The sequence below is a fragment of the Sorghum bicolor genome, chromosome 4 (assembly GCF_000003195.3).
Source record: "Sorghum bicolor cultivar BTx623 chromosome 4, Sorghum_bicolor_NCBIv3, whole genome shotgun sequence".
NCBI lineage: Eukaryota > Viridiplantae > Streptophyta > Magnoliopsida > Poales > Poaceae > Sorghum > Sorghum bicolor.
This window is the reverse complement of record NC_012873.2, coordinates 3,246,921-3,267,729: the sequence shown is the minus strand read 5'-3', so window position 1 is coordinate 3,267,729 and position 20,809 is coordinate 3,246,921. Positions and strand designations below refer to the sequence as shown.

Genomic DNA, 20,809 nt, shown 5'->3' with positions numbered 1-20,809 from the left:
ACGGGGAATCTGAAAAATTTTGCAAAATTTTTTAGGAAGTAAACAAGGCCTAAACAAGGCCTTGATACATATGAAAAACAAAAGTGGTAGCTGTTGTGTAAATGAGACTAAAAAATTGCAAATCACTATGAAGTTGATCTGTTATTCAAGAGACTAGAGTGCTACATAAAACCAATATTATAAAATCAAATCTTGCGGTACATACATAGAGCACTAAATATAAACGAAAACAAAAACTAATTATACAGTTTACCTGTAAAATCACGAGATAAATCTTTTAAGCATAGTTAGTCTATGATTGGACAATAATTATCAAATAAGAAAAATGCTATGGTACAAAAAAAATTCACCCACCAAAAACAAGTCCTAAACAGGGCCCTAGGAGGACGGCAGTGCGAGTGGCTGCATGAGGGTGTCGTGTTCAGGATCGTGAACGTTGGAGCACTTGCGGAAGGCGAGGTTCAGGAACACCTTCGAGAGGGGCGTCCTGCGTCTCAGCTTACTTCAAGAACTTCTTCTACAGGAGATGATGGCAGTTGGTCTCAGTGTGACTGTTTGTAATTAGATGAGTCAAGACTCTTAAGACATGACACGATTGAAATTGAATTGTTTGCTCATCTGCAACCGGCCTAATAAGTAGTAGATCCAGGCTAACTCTCGCTATCAACCAGGCAAAAGATGTTCCAGTAAAGGACTCGATGGTGATTACCGAATTAATTGTTCCTTTGTTTTGTTTACACTCTAAATCACAAAGATTCTTTTTGTTGTTTTCATCTTTTTTTGGTTTTAAAAGAACATTTTCATATTATTGTGTGTCATAGTCACATAAATAAAATATATTATAGATTTCAAATATTATACAATTATATGTAAAACATAGTAAGGCCCTATTTAGTTCCTAAAAAAATTATTTTTCATTCCATCGCATCGAATCTTTAGACGCATACATTGAGCATTAAATATAAATAAAAAATAACCAATTGCATAGTTTACATGTAATTTGGAAGACGAATCTTTTGAGCCTAATTAGTTCATGATTTGATACTAATTGTCAAACAAAACGAAATGCTACAATAGTTAAATCCAAAAATTTTCGCGAACTAAACAAGGCCTAAATAGGTATTTACTATTTCTGTCGCTATTGTTCATCGTGTTTAATATTTTTTTCTTCAGTTACAACGCAAGGACATGTTTGCTAGTATAGATAAAAAATAACTAATTATGTAGTTCACCATAATTTACGAGACGAATTTTCTGAGCCTAGTTAATTCATGATTAGATGATAATTATTAAATATAAACAAAAGTACATAGCTAAAACAAAAAATAGTAAAGAGAGAATATTTTATAATTTCTATAAAATCTCAGAAATTTTAAGATTATAAAATCTATATCTATATAAAATAGTAAAGAGAGAATATTTTATAATTTCTTTCATTCTCACTTCAAACTCATCGCCTAGGCAAACACAAACATCTTATCTTAGGAGTATAAAGTTAGGAATCTCATCCAGCCAAACACGAACCTGGGATCATCTTAAAATTAGGACATAGGAGATTGTTAAAATGCGTGTTAGGACAAACCGGACAGTGTTTGTTGAAATGCCCTTATATACGATAGTTTGTTGAAATACCCTTATAAACGTTGATACATAGGAACAGATGCGCAGCGGGACTCGTAGACGAAGGCACACAAGTACATGTACTATATTATACGAGAATACTCGTAGACGAAGGCACACAAGTACACGTAATATGTTATACGAGAATACATGGGAGCAGATGCCGCGCGGCTCATGCATTTATGCTTGCTCAGCCTGATTTGGCCTCCATTGTGAATCGTAGACGAAGGCACACAAGAAAACGTACACAGACTCGCATATCATGTGTACAGTGTTTCCAGTACAGAGTAAGCTGTAAATACAGAACGTAACCACAATACAAAAAAAACAGATAATGATGATGCAACATGTCAAAACAAGGATTATAGATTGACCGAGACGAACGCAAAAAATGCTATGCCATGTTATCACCTCACCGTACAGAGTAAGCTCTAAATACGTCTCTAGTAATAAATACAATCGTACAGATACACTGGAGGTGAAGTAAACAGACTCAAAACACCTACAAGTGGTATATCAGCATGCATAACCAAAGACAGCTTTCAGTTAGCCGCAACTCTGGTAAGAATCAAACATGAACGGACCGAGGATTGAGCAAGATATCCAGGGGCGATCGATTCCTCGACAAAGGTTGCCAAGGCTTGAAGACTGCCATGTGGACGAGACACAAAAGCACCATGCTATCTAGCATACTGAAGTCTTTTACTCTTCATGGTACTCCGGGTTCTTCTTCAGAATCACAAAGCCCTCTAATACCGGCGTCAATGGAATGTATCTGCACGACACAAGCAAACAGTGATTAGGATATCCTTGGAGGAACATATACACATCGTAAATTCTGAATGCAGCTTACTTTTCAGTTGCTAGCTCAGCTCTCTCCCCTGCTGCAAGCAAGACCGGTGTGGAGTGTGTCTGGAAGCCAGTAATTGTCTTCGGCCTTCCTGCCTGACCAACCACGTCGACAGCTTGCCCAACGCGGACAGGTACTGAGAGAGGCTTCAGATCCTCATCCACAGTTAAAAGCATCCTGGGCTGTATGGGCGAAAAGAAAGAAAAGAAAGAATAGGTTCAGACATAATATCCAATAGTTGTCTACTCAATCCATAGGAGTGGTGGCAATGACTAACAAACGCACCTGCATCGCCAGGACAATAATGTAAAGGATGTAGTGGTATTTCCCTAGGATGGTGGACTTCATATCAAGACACGCATGCAGGACAGTTACAAGCCCTCCAAGAGCCATTCTGGAAGACAGGAAAAAAAATGAAACAAAGTCCGGTGGCATTCACAGGTGAAATGGGTGCTAAGAGATCGACACTCACGGGGAAAGAAGAAATCGGTCAGAATGGTATGGAGAAAGGGTCAGCAAGCCCTTTCCAAGGTGAACAAGGCCCTGAGCAATTCTTACCTGATGAACACAATAAAATTATTACAACCAAGGAACCATTATAGTACATGAACGATGCCAAGTGATCATTATGGATCTATACTTACACAAAACAGATGAGCAGCTTCTTTGTAGTAATAACTTGAAAGATTGCGAAGCATGCCAGCTATTCTGGCATTGTTTGTGCCAGCACCAATCAAACCCAATGAGATAATTGCAGCCTGGCGAAATAAAATAACCAGATATATAAGCTAAAGATAACAAAGGAAAAGGCTATATGAAAAATTGATAAATACGTACCATCGACACATCGGCATCTGCATCATGACTCAATCTGCTCAGTGTGTCCATAACATTTACCTGAGAAGGCAAGTATTAGAAATGCAATCAGAATGCCTGGTGGCATATGTTTTTCAACTTTATGGAACCTGTTCAATGAATACTCAGCATTCAAATTATCATAATACCAAAACAGAGTATTTTTAGAGGTTTGAAAGAAGAATACACAAGAAACTGCCAAACTTGGGTTGTGAAATCAGAATCTCCAAAGTTTTTGGCATAGATATACGATGTAGATCATGATTTGATTCACTATGTCGTACAATGTAGACTACGATGAAATCAGAATCTCCTATGATTCCAAATGTAGATTGCGATGAAATCAGAATCTCCTATGATTCCAAATGTAGGTCATTTTAGAATTCTACTAGGTCAAACATTTTTAACTTGACCCATCATCAATTATATATGAAAAAGTCAGATGGATTGACAACACAGAGCTGATGTTATAAGGTCCATACTTTCACCATACATAGTCTTGAGTATTTAAAATATACTTATGAAAGAAATGAAAGTTAAGTAGTACGAAATTGCAGTGAACATGATTTGGCCATGCTTTTAATAACAATGTCACCATGCAAAATTATCCATGTGATAGAATCTATTTATAGAAAAGGAGCTACAGTAAAACTGGCTTTGCTATGATATGATTTATTTATAGAATGCAAGCGGGCCTGTCCGCAAGCCCGCAAATAGGCTTATAATTTTTACAGGGTTCTGCGAGAACCCGCAAAAAAAATAGACCTGCTTGCATCCCCATCATTATACTATGGCGCTGGATAAAGCTTGATGGTTTCTGGGTCCAACAGTATAATTAGGGAAATAAATTGTCTTGTATTATGGGATAAACAGCTTATGTAGACTATACTTTGGGTAGATTGGTTTCATGGTCAACAATCCCGCCCCCCTAAAAAAACAGTTATTTAGATTCTTGAATGCAAGCACAAATTTGCGCTTGTGTGCTGGTGCCAGTGCATCAAATAGGTAGCACTATCACGCAGTAATTCCATTCAGATGGTCTCATTAGAGAAACATTTCTTAGACCAAAAAAGAAACAAAAAAGGAAAAAGAAAGAGGCAGTATACCAACTAGGACAGAAAATTCCCCATGGGGCACAAAGTTCTGTCTGAAACCAAAGTTCTTAAAATTACCCTGATCAGGCATTGTTTCCAGCAGGAGACTTCATGTATCAGAGATTTAGTTTCTATAAGACAAATTTATCCGCATACCTTGGGGTTAGATATGCAGAGTATACCAAGAGCAAGAGGAACTGCTCGTCTTATATTCTGCTCGCCGTACTGCAGAAGACGCTCAAGCGAACGTACAGCCATTTCAGCTCCTAATTCTTCAGCCATAGCAATAAGAGCAATTCCAAGGACAGCTGGCCCTTGGTGTGTTTCGCCTTTCTCAAGATGCTGTGAGCATATGCCAAGAAGTTTCTGAACCTGCAAACAGAGTTGATAACATTTACATACAACCAAACATCTTAATAAACATCTTAAAAATCTGAATCTGCTAGAAAACTTTCAATTAAAGGATAACATCAAATACCTTAAGCACATTTCCTGTCCCAGCATATGCCAGTGACATAAGTGTTACATCACAGTACTTCCCAATCTTCTCATCAAATGTTTTAGAGACCTCTGCAGTAGCCTCCACACTATCCTGAAATAGGAATTGATTATCAGTGATATGTAAGACAGATCTTTGAAAACCACTAGAGTGATATGTCATATGTGAAATAGCAGGTGCATAGATCAACTCCCTCCCATCCTAGAATATAATGTGTCCAAAAGATTCTAAGGGAGATCAAGAAATAATGCAAAAGACATTTGTACCCTCACTTACATTTCATAACCAATTTAATTCCTACATGTATAAACGCTGTCATCTGCGTGATTACAGGATGATTGATTCATAACTGGCAAGTAACAATAAGGTCCCACCAAATTTACGACCCTATTTGATGCAAAATTGTCCTTTACCCCGCCCCGCCCCCCCTCCCCCCAAAAAAAAGAAACCATTGTATTTGCTTACATTGTTTTTTATGTTTCTGTGCACTATATTCCAAGATGGAAGTAGACTACATTGAAAAGTGGCATGTTGCACACAGGGTAAACAGAAGAGGTAGCAGCAATCACCAACACAAGGGTAGTTAATTAATAACAACCAATTAATCAGTTTTAAATGAACAAAATAGGTAGATACTTGAAATGAGAAGCAACAAATAGTACTCAGGATGGATATGCTACCGCCTAGCAGCAACTTCTTACTTAAATTACTCAACAAAGCTGCAAAGTTTGAAATCTGAACCATATTTACAGGATGCTTAGAATTACCTGTTTTCCAAGATATAGAAGGCCAAGCGCAACAGGAAGCAACCGTATAATGGGTTCTGCCAACTCAGCCTCACTACGCTCCATCAAGGCAAATATAATAGACTGTGCAATCTCTTCATTGCAAGAACCGACAAACACCAATCCCAAGGCAATGGCTGAGAAGACCAGGACCTCAAGTGGTGATTGGGAGTCTCCCAACACAGCAGATAGATGCATTTTAAGCTGAAAATTAAAAACAGCATTGGTAAGAAAGATAACGCCAAATTATGAGGCAGCGAGACACAATTATAAGCACTAGTTCCCACCTCTTCTTTCTGGGAACCGGCATATGCAATTCCAAGACCCAATATTGCTCCAATACGAATGTTTGAGTCATCCTTGCCAATATACTCCATGAGAATAGCAAACGCCTGGCAGAAAGGTTAGGGTATTAGGAACAAAGAAGATGTCGGGCGGGAGGGGCCGAGAGTAGCTAACAAAGTGAAGCACTTACAGGATCACAATCACTCTTCACCCCGCAAGTGACAATTCCAATACCTAGCAAAGCTCCAGCAACAACATGAGTATCGTTACTATGCAAGTACTTGTCAAGCTGAGCAAGCCCAGAATCAGTATCCCACAGGAGAATCATTCCCTGGAAACAAAAAGAAAATCATTAATTATTCATTGGATAGTTCTAATAAAACCCTACATTGCAGAAACAAAATGAAGAATACTGTAATTATACCAGACTAGCTGCTGCACTGGCTTTTCCATGTTCCTTGTTCTTGAATAACCAATTTCCGGAAGACCCGCTGCTGGATGAATCAGATGGAGCGGTCATCAACTTGTCCTGCACAAAGTAATAAAAAAAAACTTAGAACTCTTTTTTCACAAACATAGCTAGTAACAGTTGTCTCAAAAGCTAACCTGGCCAAACCCAGCATTCACGAATGCATTTACGAATGTTGCAGCTAAATTCTGTCTTGCAGAATCAAGACTGGAGCTGGCACCACGACCATCAATCAAATGGACCTACACATTGTAAAACACAACCACAATTATTATAGATGGTTTAATTGTGATATAAAAATATGGTAAGCAGTAAAATATACATTACCTTGTATATATCCTCAGGGGATTTAGGCTCCATGACCTCAATATCGCGAGCAAGAGTAAGATATCCCTCACTCAACTTAGTATTATTTACTATTTCTTGCAAAACCTCCTTGTCATTGTCATCAGCAGCGATCTCATCATCAATCTCCATAACCAAACCCTTCAGAAGACAGATGATTGTTCAAAAAAGGGGAATAACAATTTTATAAGATGTATCTCAGGATTGTGTGCATGAATAAACACATAGTCCCAGTCACATGAACACACACAGCAGATACACATGTAAAGAAAAATGGGGTGTGGGCATACATGGCGTGCGATGAGATACGAGAATTGCTTCTTGAGCAGAAGATCATCAGTTGCTGTGTAGACCTGCTTCACATACTGCGGGGACTACAGACATTAATATGTAAGTTGTATTTGGTTTTAAAACAAAGCAGTATGTCAAGTCACATTTGACAATCATGTTACTCACTTTCTCAAGTTTCAGAGAAGTTCTCAAAGCACTTGCAAGGTCTCCAAACTTCATGTAGATGGTATATGCTATGTCAAGTGCCAAACTATCATCAGGGGCAGGGAGAAAACTGCAAGTTTCATGTTTGCACACAGAAGCGTTAGTTTAATCAGAGAAATTCAACTATACTTGAGTTCTACATCTAGTTCCACAAAAGAGAGGGCAAAAGTAATATATCACAGTAACAAGTGATAAAGAGATGTGTACTTACTTGGACGAGCTAGTAAGATACAAGCACGCTCTTTTGTAGTTTGTAGCATCCACATGCTCAACTAGTAAATCAAGGTCTTCAACCTACCAAAAGATGAAATTTGTGAGTTCATTAGCAAAAAAACATTGGGGCTGTACTCTTGACAATAACAAGTATTGTAACAACTAGGTGTACCTCCATAAGAAGATCCACAGCTTCAGGCTCGGCATTATGCTAATAAAAATGACAAGAAATAATTAGCAAAACTAAAAAATAAACAGAGTTCAAGATGTAATGAAGGAATAAGTATTCAACCATGAACTCCACTCAGAACAAACCTTCATGTGAAATGAAACAATCTGCTGCACTAGCTCCATTAGGGCATCAATGGGCAAGTCATCATCCTGGAAATAATAAACCCGGCATAAGAGGATTGCTAAAGAATGGAACAGAATAAAGTATAAACCTGCCCACCAACTAATTCCTATTGCAGCCCAGTAGCATGAGAAGAAAATAAGACAAGAACAAGCAATAAAAAAAATTGCAGAAATTCACAATGAAATGTGATCTTGGTAACCAGGTATGCGGGGCATGCAATGAAGATAAATAAAAGGAATGGAATGCAATTCTTTACCATGTCAAACCTTATAAAGACATAGTGTGATTTCAATTTTCAACTATTGAACATTAAAACTGGTATTAATGAAAAAGTTAATGATTACCAGAATATTAATCAATGAATAAATCGGATGTGAGTACCATACTAACTAACTAAGAGTAAGAAAAAACCAAAGAATTGTTGTTTACAACTTTAACAGGTGTTATGTAGTATGTACAAGAATCAGCACACCAAAACCCAGGTACAAGTCGTAGATACAACAATACAAAATGATTCAAGTATTCTAGCATGAGTGAGGATGCAACCTGACGTTTTTGGAATTCTTGTGCAATCTCACCAGCCAAATTTCTGCACAGTGCAGAGAAGGTAGTTATTCATTTAAAATCCAACAGTTCTGCACAGAAATAGCATTTAAACAGTATATTTTTTTAAAAAATGAAGCATATCCAACAGGTGAAATAAACTCCTTAACATATTGGAATGGGTTACTCTATGCAAAAAGTTTCCTCTGAAATAAAACTTAATAAGTACAAAAAAAAATCATGTGTCATGCCTGTGCCTTGTCGTTAGTTGAGCAGGATGTGACCAGGTTTGTAAACAGTGTATACTTGTAGGAGTTTATTTATTGTGTCATGTGCTTACGACTTCTAATTAGTTTTGCATAACGTTGCATGAGTACCATTGTCAACACTGACTAAAAAATTTTGACTTCGCTGATTTAGCCAGGAAACATATTATTTAAGTTCAGTCATACCTCACATATTCATGACCCCATGAACCAATATCACCTTCAGAGCCCAACAGACGGTATTTCAGGCTCTCCTGCGAAAAGAAGATGTCTCAGTTCGAGATTCACAGGTACAGCTGAAGATTTGACAGAAAAAAAATATCTTGTAAATGACAGTAGGAAGAGAACTATTGTGGCAGGTACGTACTCTTTCTCCTTCAATGGACATTGTCAAAGCTAACACTGACAGTATGTCAGCCATGTACTTCTGCAAAACAATAAGATGGTGGCATAAGCACTGCACCAAACCAATCTACAACATACAGGAGCTGGGTGATCCAAAGTGTTCACACACATACCTTGAGCTCGGACTCTGGCATTGTTTCAAAATAGGACTTGAGAGTTCCAAAGTGTGGGCGGAGGAATTTCAGCGGCTTTGGGACCGAAGTCATTGAGCTCGTGGCCGAGCGAATCTCCTGCCTGAAACAGATCAATTTTAGGGTCAGCATAAGGGGTTAAGAAACAAGCTGTTGGTTGCACAAAACTGCTGGAGTGCAGCTGGAGTGGAGCACTCAATTATCCTTCTCGGACACAACAAAACTGATCTTAATCTTTACACATTATAGGCAAGGTAATAATAATAAATAGGATATAGCACCAAGACACTAAACTAATCTTCACAAAGATAACAAACTTAAACCCACAACAAGTATCACACGAGCACCACAACTAAAGCTGAGTTACCCTTGGGGTCACGCAACCCTAGACCTAAACCGGGGCGGATTTACGAAGCGGGCAGTGGTACCTCATGCTCTCAAGCGCGAGCTTCTGCACGCCGGGATCCGCGTCCTGCGCCCGCACGACGTAGAGCTCGAGCTGCTCCTTGAGCGCCAGATCCTCCTCCGACTGCGGCACCATCCGACACGTCAGTCGAAATCCAAAAACCCCCAGATCGAAACAGGAGGGAGCGAGATTTTAGCCCCCGCAATTCAACCGCTCCTAGGGCTCGAAGCGGGTCGGACTCACCAGATCGTCATCCTTCTTCTCGTCCTTCTTCTTCCCCTTCCCCTTGGCCGCGGCCGCCGCCGGCGGCGGCGGCTGCGACGGCTCGGCCGGCGCCGCGGGGCTGGGGTTCTCGGGGGGAGCCATGCCTGCCTGAGGGGCTCGGCGGCTGGTCCACCGGAAGGACCGACGGGTAGGGCTAGGGTTGGGCTCGCGGCGCTACGCGGGGAGCCTCCGCCGGTCGCGTGCGGCGCAAGTGAGGCAGCGGAGGGGAAGGGGGGATCCGCTTTGCCTGTGCTTTGTTATTATTATGGAGACGGAGAAGAGGCGTGCTAGCGTAGAAGCACGCCGCAAGTCCATTCCCGTCTCAACGCAGCTTTTGCCCCTCGCCCAAGAAGGGAGTAGACGTGGGCCGGGCGATTGTTCTTTCGGGCCCACCGGATTCGTAACTAGGTCTAGGAGGGCTGTGTCTTCTTAGTGGGCCTTTTTAGGCCGAAAAGGGCTTTGAACTCAGTAAGCCCCGTTAAGCTGTCGAACATCTTGGCTCTGGGCCTTGGGTGGGCCCAGTACGTCATCGCTCTTTCGAAAAGTGAGGATAAAATTGCGAAGTTGGAAAGAATTCAAATATAGGGTAAAGAATAATCTGTCTTTTAAAAAAACATAGAATAAATGTACACACTCATACATAGCTTTTTTATGAGTGCATGTGAAAGAATGAGGTTAAGATATTAGATTTAAAGATTGACAAAGCCACCGCATGCCTCATTATCTATAGATGTGCCGTCTATCATTGAACAAAACATTGTTGCTTGCAATGTTAATGATTGGGGGCGTAGTCATTAGTTTTACTTCTATTTCTTTATTGCAGGTAGGTATTGCTAAAAGTTTTAAAATCAACTATTCACCCCTCTCTACTGGACCTCCTTGATCCTATGGCCATCCCCAATCCACGTCCCTCATTTGAGTTGACCTGGCTAGGCATCTCTAATCCCTTAGGTTTCGTCCGTCTTTTCCGATTGCTATCACGACACTAGTTTACCTATGCCACTCATGTGATGACCTTGTGATCATATTCAGATGTTGTGGAGATTGCACCTTTATTCCATGGCTGGCAACATCCTATAACCACTCGATACAGGTCTAACGATGCAAATAAAGATTATAAAAATAATACAAAAATATTAAACAAAATTTTGTATTAAACAGATAAATTAGCCAAATTATTTTTATAAAAGCTAAAATAGAAGATTTTCAATTGGGAACCAAAAAAACATACAGAAAATTAAAAAAGTTAAATAAATGATCAAATAACTGTTCGAGTAATTCTGACCAATTTCATTTACGAATAATCAGTTTACACCAATTAAATATAAAATTTACATCCAAATTAGAATAGTAAAATATAGTCAACTAAGATACAATCTATAACTATCTTATATTCTTGTAAAGTAAAACTCCATTGTCCTGAAACCCCTGCATGCCCTACCAAAGAGAGGCTCCTAGTGTTGGAGACCAGAGAAACACTCAAGCACCGAGTAGCTTTTTTGTTTTTATGTATTTTTCTCCCTACAGGTCTTGTTTAATTAAAATATAACTCGTGCGACAAGATTATTACTAGATTTGTTCATTTCTTCTATGATTGGTGTTGTATTCCAGCTTTTTTTTTGAAAAGGTAAAAACTTCCACCGCATCGCAAACATGTTACAGAAAATGGGGGTTTTGTTACCTCAGTTGTTAGTTTGTAGCACAAGCTTGATTTTATAAGTTGGACGATGCGCAAGTGCTTGTCAAGAAATAAGACTTGAATTCAACATGCTTGTTCGTCTTGTCTTTTTAGAGCTATCAGCTATCTTATTTGTCTCCCACGGAATCTTACGTACTGTTAGTTTTTTGTTTGGATAATATCTTATATTTTAGAGATGATTGATTTGCTCCCTCTGTCCTAAAATATACAAGAAATTTAAAATAAATTAAGAGAGAAAATTTAAATCATATATATATCCTCATTTTATTTTCTAACCAGATGCTATAGTCAACATAATTAATAGTGATTGGATAATAAATAAAAAGTATTTAATGCAAAACTAGTTTTTATTCTTTAGAAAATATTATAATTGAGAATATTTTTTAATTACTTGAATACACTATATTATAGGACAGAGAAATTATTGCGAAAGCCTTTTCCAGCATTGTTTATGTAGAATTTTGCCTCGAGAGCACTGTACCGCCTTCCGCCTAAGCTTTCAATAGCACGTCAAAATGTTTTCGGGGAGGAACTCCAACGAACCAAAACAGATGTGATGCACGCTAAGGCATTATTAGCCTAGCAAATTACTACTAGCATGAATTTGTCACACGCTTCGTTCTGGTAATCGATCACGCTCATGTTGTTGGGAAAAGAAAAGACACAGAATCAAAATTGTCTTGTATTATCATCATCTCCGAGACTCGGACGTCTGGTTCGTTCTGCTGTTCACATCATCCCATCCCTGTCCAACTCTCGCACACATCGTGTGTCTTGACTCTTGAGCGTTCACCTAATTAAAAAACTTTTTAAAATTTATCATCGTATCAAATCTTATGATATATACGTAGAGCATTAAATATAAATAAAAAATAGTTTATTTATAATTTATAAGATAAATCTTTTAAACCTAATTAGTTTATAATTAGATAATAATTATCCAATACAAACGAAATTAAAATTTTCATTGTGCCTCAGTCCGTCCCCATCCTCCTCTCCGTCGTGTCCTCTCATCACGTCTCCCACCACCTTTGCTCATAGTCATAGTGTTGTCGTTGTCGCTGACCCGAGCTCAATGCCTTTTCTTATCCTCTTTAGTGTGTCTTTCAAGAGTGGCTATGAAGAGCACCCAAATGCAAAATAGGTTTTGACCGCATTATTTCAGTCTTTAACAGAGTATATACGAGACTTATTTTGGGTGTCAAGCGAGACATAAACTAAATTAAGTATTCTCTCTTCTCAAGACTTATTTGCTGAAAGGATAGATTTTATTATTGGAGAAAACCAAAAATAAATATTAAAATATTTGCCTGTAGCATTATATAAACATTAATATGAATCTTGTATTTTGGGTTTTATTATTGGAGACAGTAGTATCGATTATCATTGGCAAGTCGCAACCTCCGTCGGGCTCCTCTAGGTCACTACTTGAGTTAAAAGGACACATACTCCCACAGTCTAGAAAAAAATTGTCAGTTTCAAAAAAAAAAAAAATGCACCCGCGATACAGGTCTTGCAACACGGATCAAATGCCGTCTGATCCAACCTTCGATGGCCTATGCAGCGCACGATCCAGATGGTAGTAGCATGGACCAACTGCCTCACGATCTGTCCGCGCGAAGCCGCGGCGCATAGCTCCATTGAGCCAAATCAGCACGCGTGGACGACAGTGATAGGGTGCTGCACAGGGCAAATCCTAATCACGCATGTATAGAAATTTTTTCCCCTCCATCCTATATAAAAGGGTCATTCTCGATTCCAATAAATTAACTTTAACCAAATATATATAACAACATTGATATTTATGTTACGTGGTTAGTATAATTTGATAGATCGATCTTTGATATATTTTCATAATAATCTTATTTAAAGATAAAAATTTTACTAATATTCTTTTTATAAATATAGTCAAATTTAAAAAAGCTTGGCCAGTATTAGTCTTGTAGCGACTCTTTTTATTGGACCGAGTGAGTAATTTTTGTAATTATTATTAGTTGATTAAACAAGATTATCTATAGTACAGTTGTGCATCATTTACAGTATTATAAAACGTGCGAGATTGCATTTATTATGAGTATGTCGTGACGTGCATGAATAATTGAATACAGTGACCATGCCCCACTCTATGCTATATACTTTTGTTCCTCGCGAAAAAAAAAATGCACTTATTATGAATACTTGCAGCAGCTAGTAGTTTTTCCTGCTTGACGTATATATAGGTGGCGCCAACGATCTCTCTTCTACCACCTCTCTAGACGCCTCCGATCCATCCCACTCCAAGAAAACCAGCTGCTCACGCACCTCACCAGTCACCTACCTAGCTCTGCGGCGATGTGCAACGGCGAGACCAAAGCCGCGACGTCCACGGCGGCGCCCCACGTCGCGCTGCTCTCGTCGCCGGGGATGGGCCACGTGGCGCCTCTGGCCGAGCTGGCGCGCCGGCTGCACGAGGCGCACGGCTTCACCGCCACGGTCCTCACCTACGCCAGCTCCGACTCCGCCGCGCAGCGCGCGTTCCTGGCGTCCCTGCCGCCGGCCGTGGGCGCCGCGTCGCTGCCGGCCGTCCCGCTGGACGACCTCCCCGCGGGCTCCGCCATCGAGACGCTGCTCTCCGTCGAGGCGCAGCGGTCCGTCCCGGCGCTCACCGCGATGCTGACGGACCTCAGGTCCACGACGGGCAACCTCGTCGCGTTCGTCGCCGACCTCTTCGGCGCCGACGCGCTGCGGGCGGCGCGCGACGCCGGGGTGCCGGGCTACCTCTTCTTCCCGTCCAACCTCCTCATGCTCTCGCTGATGCTCCACCTCCCGCGCCTCGACGCGGAACTCGCCGCCACCGTTGGCGAGTTCCGCGACATGCCGGAGCCCGTCAGGCTCCCCGGCTGCGTGCCGGTGCCCGGCGCCGACATCCTGCAGCCGCTCCAGGACCGGACCAGCGACGCGTGCCGGTGGATGGTGCACCACGGCGAGAGGTACCGCGACGCGGCCGGCATACTGGTGAACACGTTCGACGCCGTCGAGCCAGGCGCCGCGGCCGTGCTCCGGCGGCCCGAGCCGTGGCGCCCGCCGGTGTACCCGGTCGGGCCCATCACACGTCGGCCGGCGACGACGGCCGCGGACGACGGCGACGCTAGCGGCTGCGTGGAGTGGCTGGACGCGCAGCCGGAGCGATCGGTGCTGTTCGTGTCGTTCGGCAGCGGCGGCGCGCTGTCCGCGGCGCAGACGCGCGAGCTGGCGCGCGGGCTGGAGCTGTCCGGGGCACGGTTCCTGTGGGTGGTGAGGAGCCCCGTCGACGACGCCGGCGCCGGCGACACCAACCCCGGGGAGAGCTACTACGACGGGTCGAAGAGCACGGACGACCCGCTGAGCTACCTCCCGGCGGGGTTCGTGGAGAGGACCAAGGCGGCGGGGCGCGTGGTGCCGTCGTGGGCGCCGCAGGCGAGGGTGCTCGCGCACCGCGCCACCATGGCGATGCTGACGCACTGCGGGTGGAACTCGGTGCTGGAGAGCGTGGTGAGCGGGGTGCCCATGGTGGCGTGGCCGCTGTACGCCGAGCAGAGGCAGAACGCCGTGCTGCTGTGCGAGGAGACCAGGGCGGCGCTCAGGCCTGTGGTCCGCGGCGCCGACGGGATGATCCTCGCGGAGGACATCGCCGAGGTTGTCAAGGAGATGACGCATGGCGAGAAGGGGGCGGCGGCGCGCGCCAAGGTGGAGGAGCTCCGGGAGGCGGCGGCCAGCGCGCTCCGGCCCGGCGGCGTGTCCTACGAGACACTGGCTGAAGTCGTGAGCAAATGGAAGGGGGCTGCCCACTGAAGCTCGTTTGAACTGAACTGAATATTTGGCGTTGTTAAAATTTAAAACTGTGGAGTTTGAGTTTGATATGAAGTACAGTGTCACCCATTCATACAAATCCCTTGAATTACTCGTTTGGTAAAAAGGTTGTGCAGCAAATTGTACAGTGTTATTCATGTCTACCATGTGTACCCGTTGTGATTTCTGCTATGTGTTTCTACTTTTTTTTTTCCAGTAAGTGAGCCTAGCTCAACTAGTTGGGGTAGAAGGTGCGGTTATGCACCTAACCACCCAGGTTTTGAGTCCTCTTTTGCACTGAATTTGGGTGCATATTTCTCTTCTTAATGATTAAATGAAAAACCATCTAGTTCCTCGTTGGTTGGTCTCTTTTTCATTTTTCTTTAAAACCTGCGTACATGGACTTGTAATACATGATGAGCTCAAGTCGCTTTGCCATGTAATAAAATGTCAAGTGTACAATGGACTTCAAAACAGACGACTTAAGTTTTTAAGCACTCTGACCCTAGATAAGTGATACTATCTAAACGATGGAACCTTGAAATAACCTTTTTCAATTTTATTTGTTTCTGCCATCTACAATACTATCGAGAACTACCAAACAACTGCCAGGACGAAGTCATGCACATGTACCAAGCAACCATCGATGCTACTTTTATCTTGTGCCATTACTATGACGTAGGGGTCCATGAAACACACCTCTTAAACTTGAGATATAAGACTGAGACCAGCCGCAATATGGGTTCCATTCTAACATAAAAGAATCTCTTGGTGTCTCACACTCTCTGCTCGGTGCTATGTTCCCCACACTCTGCATATGGCCTTTTTCTTACTCGCTGACTTGAGCTTTAAACATGTGGTGCTAAGAAATAACTCCAAGAATCTCTTTATATTCTTATATCTCTCTAGCAGTTTCTTCAATTAGATCTTCAAATATTGTCATCTTCTACTGTGGGTTTCTGGTTCGCAAAAGATACATAGAGGAAATGACTCTATATAGAGTGCGCACAAGATCTAGAAAAAATATAAAGGGTGCAAAAAAGATATATTGAATGATTTTGAGGCAAATGCATGTGAGCGGCACTTAAACTTGTTAAATGATATCATCTAGGCGCACAAACTTTCAAATCTCATTTCTAGGGCCTTGTTTAGTTGCCCCCAAAAACCAAAAACTTAAGATTTTCCGTCACATCGAATCTTGCGGCAATGCATGAGGCACTAAATATAGACGAAAATAAAAACTAATTACACAGTTTATCTGTAAATCACGAGATGAATCTTTTAAGTCTAGTTACACCATGATTGAACAATGTTTGTCAAATAAAAACGAAAGTGCTACCGTCCCGAAAACCAAAAAATTTTCGGAACTAAACAAAGCCTAGGTCCTTGAGCTTGCTGAGTGATATGCACCACAATGGTCTATATGGGTTCCACAAATGGACCTGATCGAGATGCACCATTTTATAGGTTTAGGGATATGTGTTGCATCACTTAAAAAGTTCAAGGGATCTAGAAATACTTTTTCAAAGTTCCTGAACCCCTTTTAAAAAAACAAACTACTGGAAATGTTTTTAGCTCGTTGGGCTAATGACTTTGGACCTGCTGCTACTGCTATCAGGAATAAAGTTTGCTTTATTGCCTTAAAGACCCAATCTACTTCAGCAGTTCAGCCTCCAGATCCAGATGAGATGCCTCTTGTCGTCCATATCGTCAATCCATACAATACATGACAACGATGAGGATTTCTTTTGGCTGTGGTTGTGTTGGTAGCTACAGTATCTCAAATAATTGGTGGGGCCCGGCCGCTGCGGTGGTTATTTCATATCTGCATGTTCTTTTTTTTTTACATATTTATGACCATTAGTTTTCTGCCGGCATTTTTTGCAAAGAAAAGGGTCTTCAGCTAGCCAACGATAACGACAATAGTGGAGAGCCATCAAGCTCTCTCTATCGCCGGCCTCAAGAGTCTCAATCCTTTGCCTTGAACACAATGCTCCATTTTCTGCATTAGAATGAGTGAACGATGCACTGCAACTATAGGAGAAGCCATGGCTAAATTTCTGAACACCAAGGTCTTCTTGATAAATTTTTTGTTCAATTCGATCGTGGTTCAAAGAGGATCTAAGAGTTTGTAATAAGCCAGAGTCTCCAGCCAAGATTTATACAAATAATGATGCATGGAATGCCATCATCGGAAACACCACAGGCTATGCACCTCTGCATGCATGTGTGCAACAAAGGGTTATCGTCTTAAACTTCTGTATTTCCGTTTCCGTTACGTGATTAATGTAAATGGTGTTGAGTGTTGACATTAGTTTTTTTTTTAAATAAAGGGTTATGATTCATCCCTGCTCGCCGCCGGCTGCTAAGTTGTGAGTTTCTTTTTTTTTTTGCGAAAAATGTTGTCACTTGTCAGATTCGTGACTAGCAATAAGTCACAGAATAAGCTAGTGAAATTTGATTCGTGCATATCTGAACTGTTCTGTCTGGTGAAGATTATTCCACAAGAAAAATAGTACTCAGGACTTCATCTAAAAAAATCATAATTTTGAAATCAAATATTCTCAAATTTGATCCGTTTTTATAAAAATAGTAGGATTGTTAACATTTATCTTGAGATAGTTTCATTATAAAAATATAGTCCATTATTATTTAAGTTACATAATATACCTATTAGAGAAGCGAGAGATTTACAGTTTTTTTTAACAGAGGGATTATCATACTGGTTGTTGCGCGCGTACAGAAATTGCACTCCTCAAATCCACACTATCAATAAGTAATCATCAAGTTCATCTCTTAGCTTAAACAATATATAAGACTAGTTCATTTTATGCTGATTATTTACAGAAGTCCACTCTTCCAACGACAGAATATATATCGGCTTGAAACTTTGAATGTACATATACACGGCAAGGTTTGCATGTTTGGACTTTGATTTTTTTAATCTTTTCTTTTCAGAGTTGCGAAAGTTTCATATGTGTATATATACCTATCATCAGAATCCGTTTTGTTTAATTATGAAGTATATATTTCAACCAAATCATGGGGGAAAAGTAATTAGCCGTCCATATATATCTCTTCCTTAGTTTAATGATGAAGTATACTTCAATCAAATCATGGAGTAAGAGAGAGAATGTTATTTATTCTGACTTTACTTTAATACTATAAGCTAGGCCTTTAGTCTATAGTACCATGCGGCGAAGATGCTGATGCTTATTGATTTTCCAACCATCCGGCGAAAGTCAACATGCATATCACAAATGACATGCTTGACCAAGGATAATTACATTGCAACGACCAAATATAAGGCAATGCATAATTGGGGAGTTAGCAGGTTTTGTTGAGAACTAGAAGAATACTGTGTGTTACCGTGAGATTTCTTTGAAAATAAAACAGTTGTATCATTGCATATGCACGAGATTTGTTGTCAAAACTGGTTAAGTTAATGAAAGAATAAAATAAAACGCTTATATAATACTCTATTCATTTCAAATTATAAGACGTTTTGCCTTTTCTAGATACGTAATTTTTGCTACGCATTTAGATGTACACTATATCTAGATACATATTAAAAGCAACGTATCTAAAAATAAAGCCAAACCGTCCTATAATGTGAACAGAGGGAGTATTAGATCGAATTTTAGGAGAATGTGACGGCCAAATAAATAGTACGTACAATATGGATGCCTAATATCATTGTACGTAGGTAGACTAAAAATAGCTTGTATTTAGTGAAGGATGTTGTAGCACTTAGTGGGAGGGGTGATATGGGACTTTGTGGTATATGATGCTTAGATAGCTTGCATGAGGAAATAGAAAGATAGTGAGGTTTGCTTTTACAAGAAATTTAGATTTAAGTATATATCTTAATATATATTTATTTGTTTTAAACTTCTTCTATATTTCAGGTGATTGTTTTTTTCCACGCAATATGCAAATTTGTCATTGTTTGACTATATATAAAAAAATACGAGTTGTCTCTTGCGAATTGTTCTTTTAATTGCACTACCTGTTGGTTATCTAAAATTATTATATTCAGGCATCTAAAATTTAGCAACTCTCTCATTTAAAGTCATACTTCTCATCAAGACGTAATCTGGGATGAATTATTTCGTTTTTTCCCCCAAAACAAGCACTAGAAGAACCTCACTGTTGCACAGAAGCCTAGCCCAGCCCGATGACTTCTGCACGCTATGAAGCCCATGGGCCCTGTGCTACAACTGGACCTCCAGTTGTGAATCCATGGACCTGGGAAACAAAGATGATAGGATTAGCAGTCCATTTGGCACAGACTCTACCCTAATACCACTGTTGGATATGTAGTTGTAGTTTAAACTAAAATATTTTAAATATTTATCTAGCTCCAACTACAATAAATAATTAAACGAATCATAAAAATATACTCAACGTATCTCTTGGTCTCTCTATCTATCTTTTGTTTGGAGTTTACATATACACCCAGCTCTGGGAGCTGGCGCCTGCCAAGAAAAGGCCTAAGTTGATAAAGTCATTTTTATTTTTTTTGTTTTCTTATAAGCAATTTTCATGGGTTGAGTTTAGATATTCGAAATGACACAAGAACACACCTTTTGCTTTATAAGCTTTTCATTACAAAAATGAGTACTGATTAAAGTTGTATCTTAGAGAACATATCTATGTCCAAAAAAGTACTTCACAATTTCGCATCTCAAAAGCTAGCCACACACACGAGATTACTCAGAAAAAGTGTACTTCAAAAACTTCACTACTAGAAAGGCCTCGCGCATTGGTCGAAAGTGCAGTTGCTTCATCATCTCAGGTCGCTATCGCTTTCAGTTTCAGAGGTAGCAAAGTGGAATGGATAAAATATCTACTAATTAAGCACCATAAATCTTATAACTTTTTTCTATAAATTCAGGCCTTGTTTAGTTCGCAAAAATTTTCAAGATTCCCTGTCACATCGAATCTTTGGTCGCATGCATGGAGCATTAAATATAGACGAAAATAAAAACTAACTGCACAATTTACCTGTAATTTGTGAGATGAATCTTTTGAGCCTAGTTACTCCATGATTGGACAATGTTTGTCAAATAAAAACGAAATGCTACAGTAGCCAAAAACAAAAAAAATTTGCGAACTAAACAAGGCCTCAGTTAATTCTTTTAAGTTTGACATAAGGCAACTGCAACAATTGACTTATTTAAGGAAGGAAGGACAAGTATCAGCATTTATATGGAAATGCTATACCACACTCGCGTGTTTCAGCCACACTTAGCACCGCGCCCATGGCTAGGGTTCTGTGGAGGGAAACTCGCTAGTGTCGAAGATGACAACTTCATCGACATTGGCGGCGCGAGGCCTCTCCGGCTTCACAACCTCTTCTTCTCCAAGTCCGGTGAGTGTAGAAGGGGCCAATTGGGGCTAGGTAGACCAGCCAGACAATG

General features: G+C 40.7%; 2 protein-coding genes across 3 annotated transcripts; one reads left to right on the top strand and one right to left on the bottom strand.

Moving 5' to 3' along the window:
- Positions 1,857–10,157, bottom strand: LOC8069964 (26S proteasome non-ATPase regulatory subunit 2 homolog A). 2 transcript variants are annotated; one of them, XM_002451492.2, is made up of 25 exons: positions 9,860–10,157; positions 9,639–9,739; positions 9,193–9,313; positions 9,042–9,101; positions 8,861–8,928; positions 8,412–8,454; positions 7,826–7,891; positions 7,683–7,721; positions 7,509–7,591; positions 7,259–7,367; positions 7,093–7,176; positions 6,785–6,943; positions 6,595–6,699; positions 6,413–6,517; positions 6,179–6,319; positions 5,991–6,095; positions 5,686–5,907; positions 4,898–5,011; positions 4,576–4,791; positions 3,308–3,367; positions 3,115–3,228; positions 2,943–3,028; positions 2,756–2,864; positions 2,474–2,652; positions 1,857–2,395 (listed from the first exon to the last, which is right to left on the bottom strand). In XM_002451492.2, the coding sequence occupies exons 1-25, from the start codon at positions 9,980–9,982 to the stop codon at positions 2,323–2,325; spliced, it is 2,685 nt and encodes an 894-aa protein (XP_002451537.1). In that variant the 5' UTR covers positions 9,983–10,157; the 3' UTR covers positions 1,857–2,322. The 2 variants fall into 2 exon arrangements, with proteins under 2 accessions (XP_002451537.1, XP_021314403.1); XM_021458728.1 differs by having other exon boundaries at positions 1,942–2,395; positions 7,093–7,167.
- On the top strand, positions 13,773–15,742 carry LOC8074624 (UDP-glycosyltransferase 72B1). The gene has a single exon (XM_021458566.1). It carries the CDS (start codon positions 13,911–13,913, stop codon positions 15,387–15,389), a length of 1,479 nt encoding a protein of 492 aa, XP_021314241.1. The 5' UTR covers positions 13,773–13,910; the 3' UTR covers positions 15,390–15,742.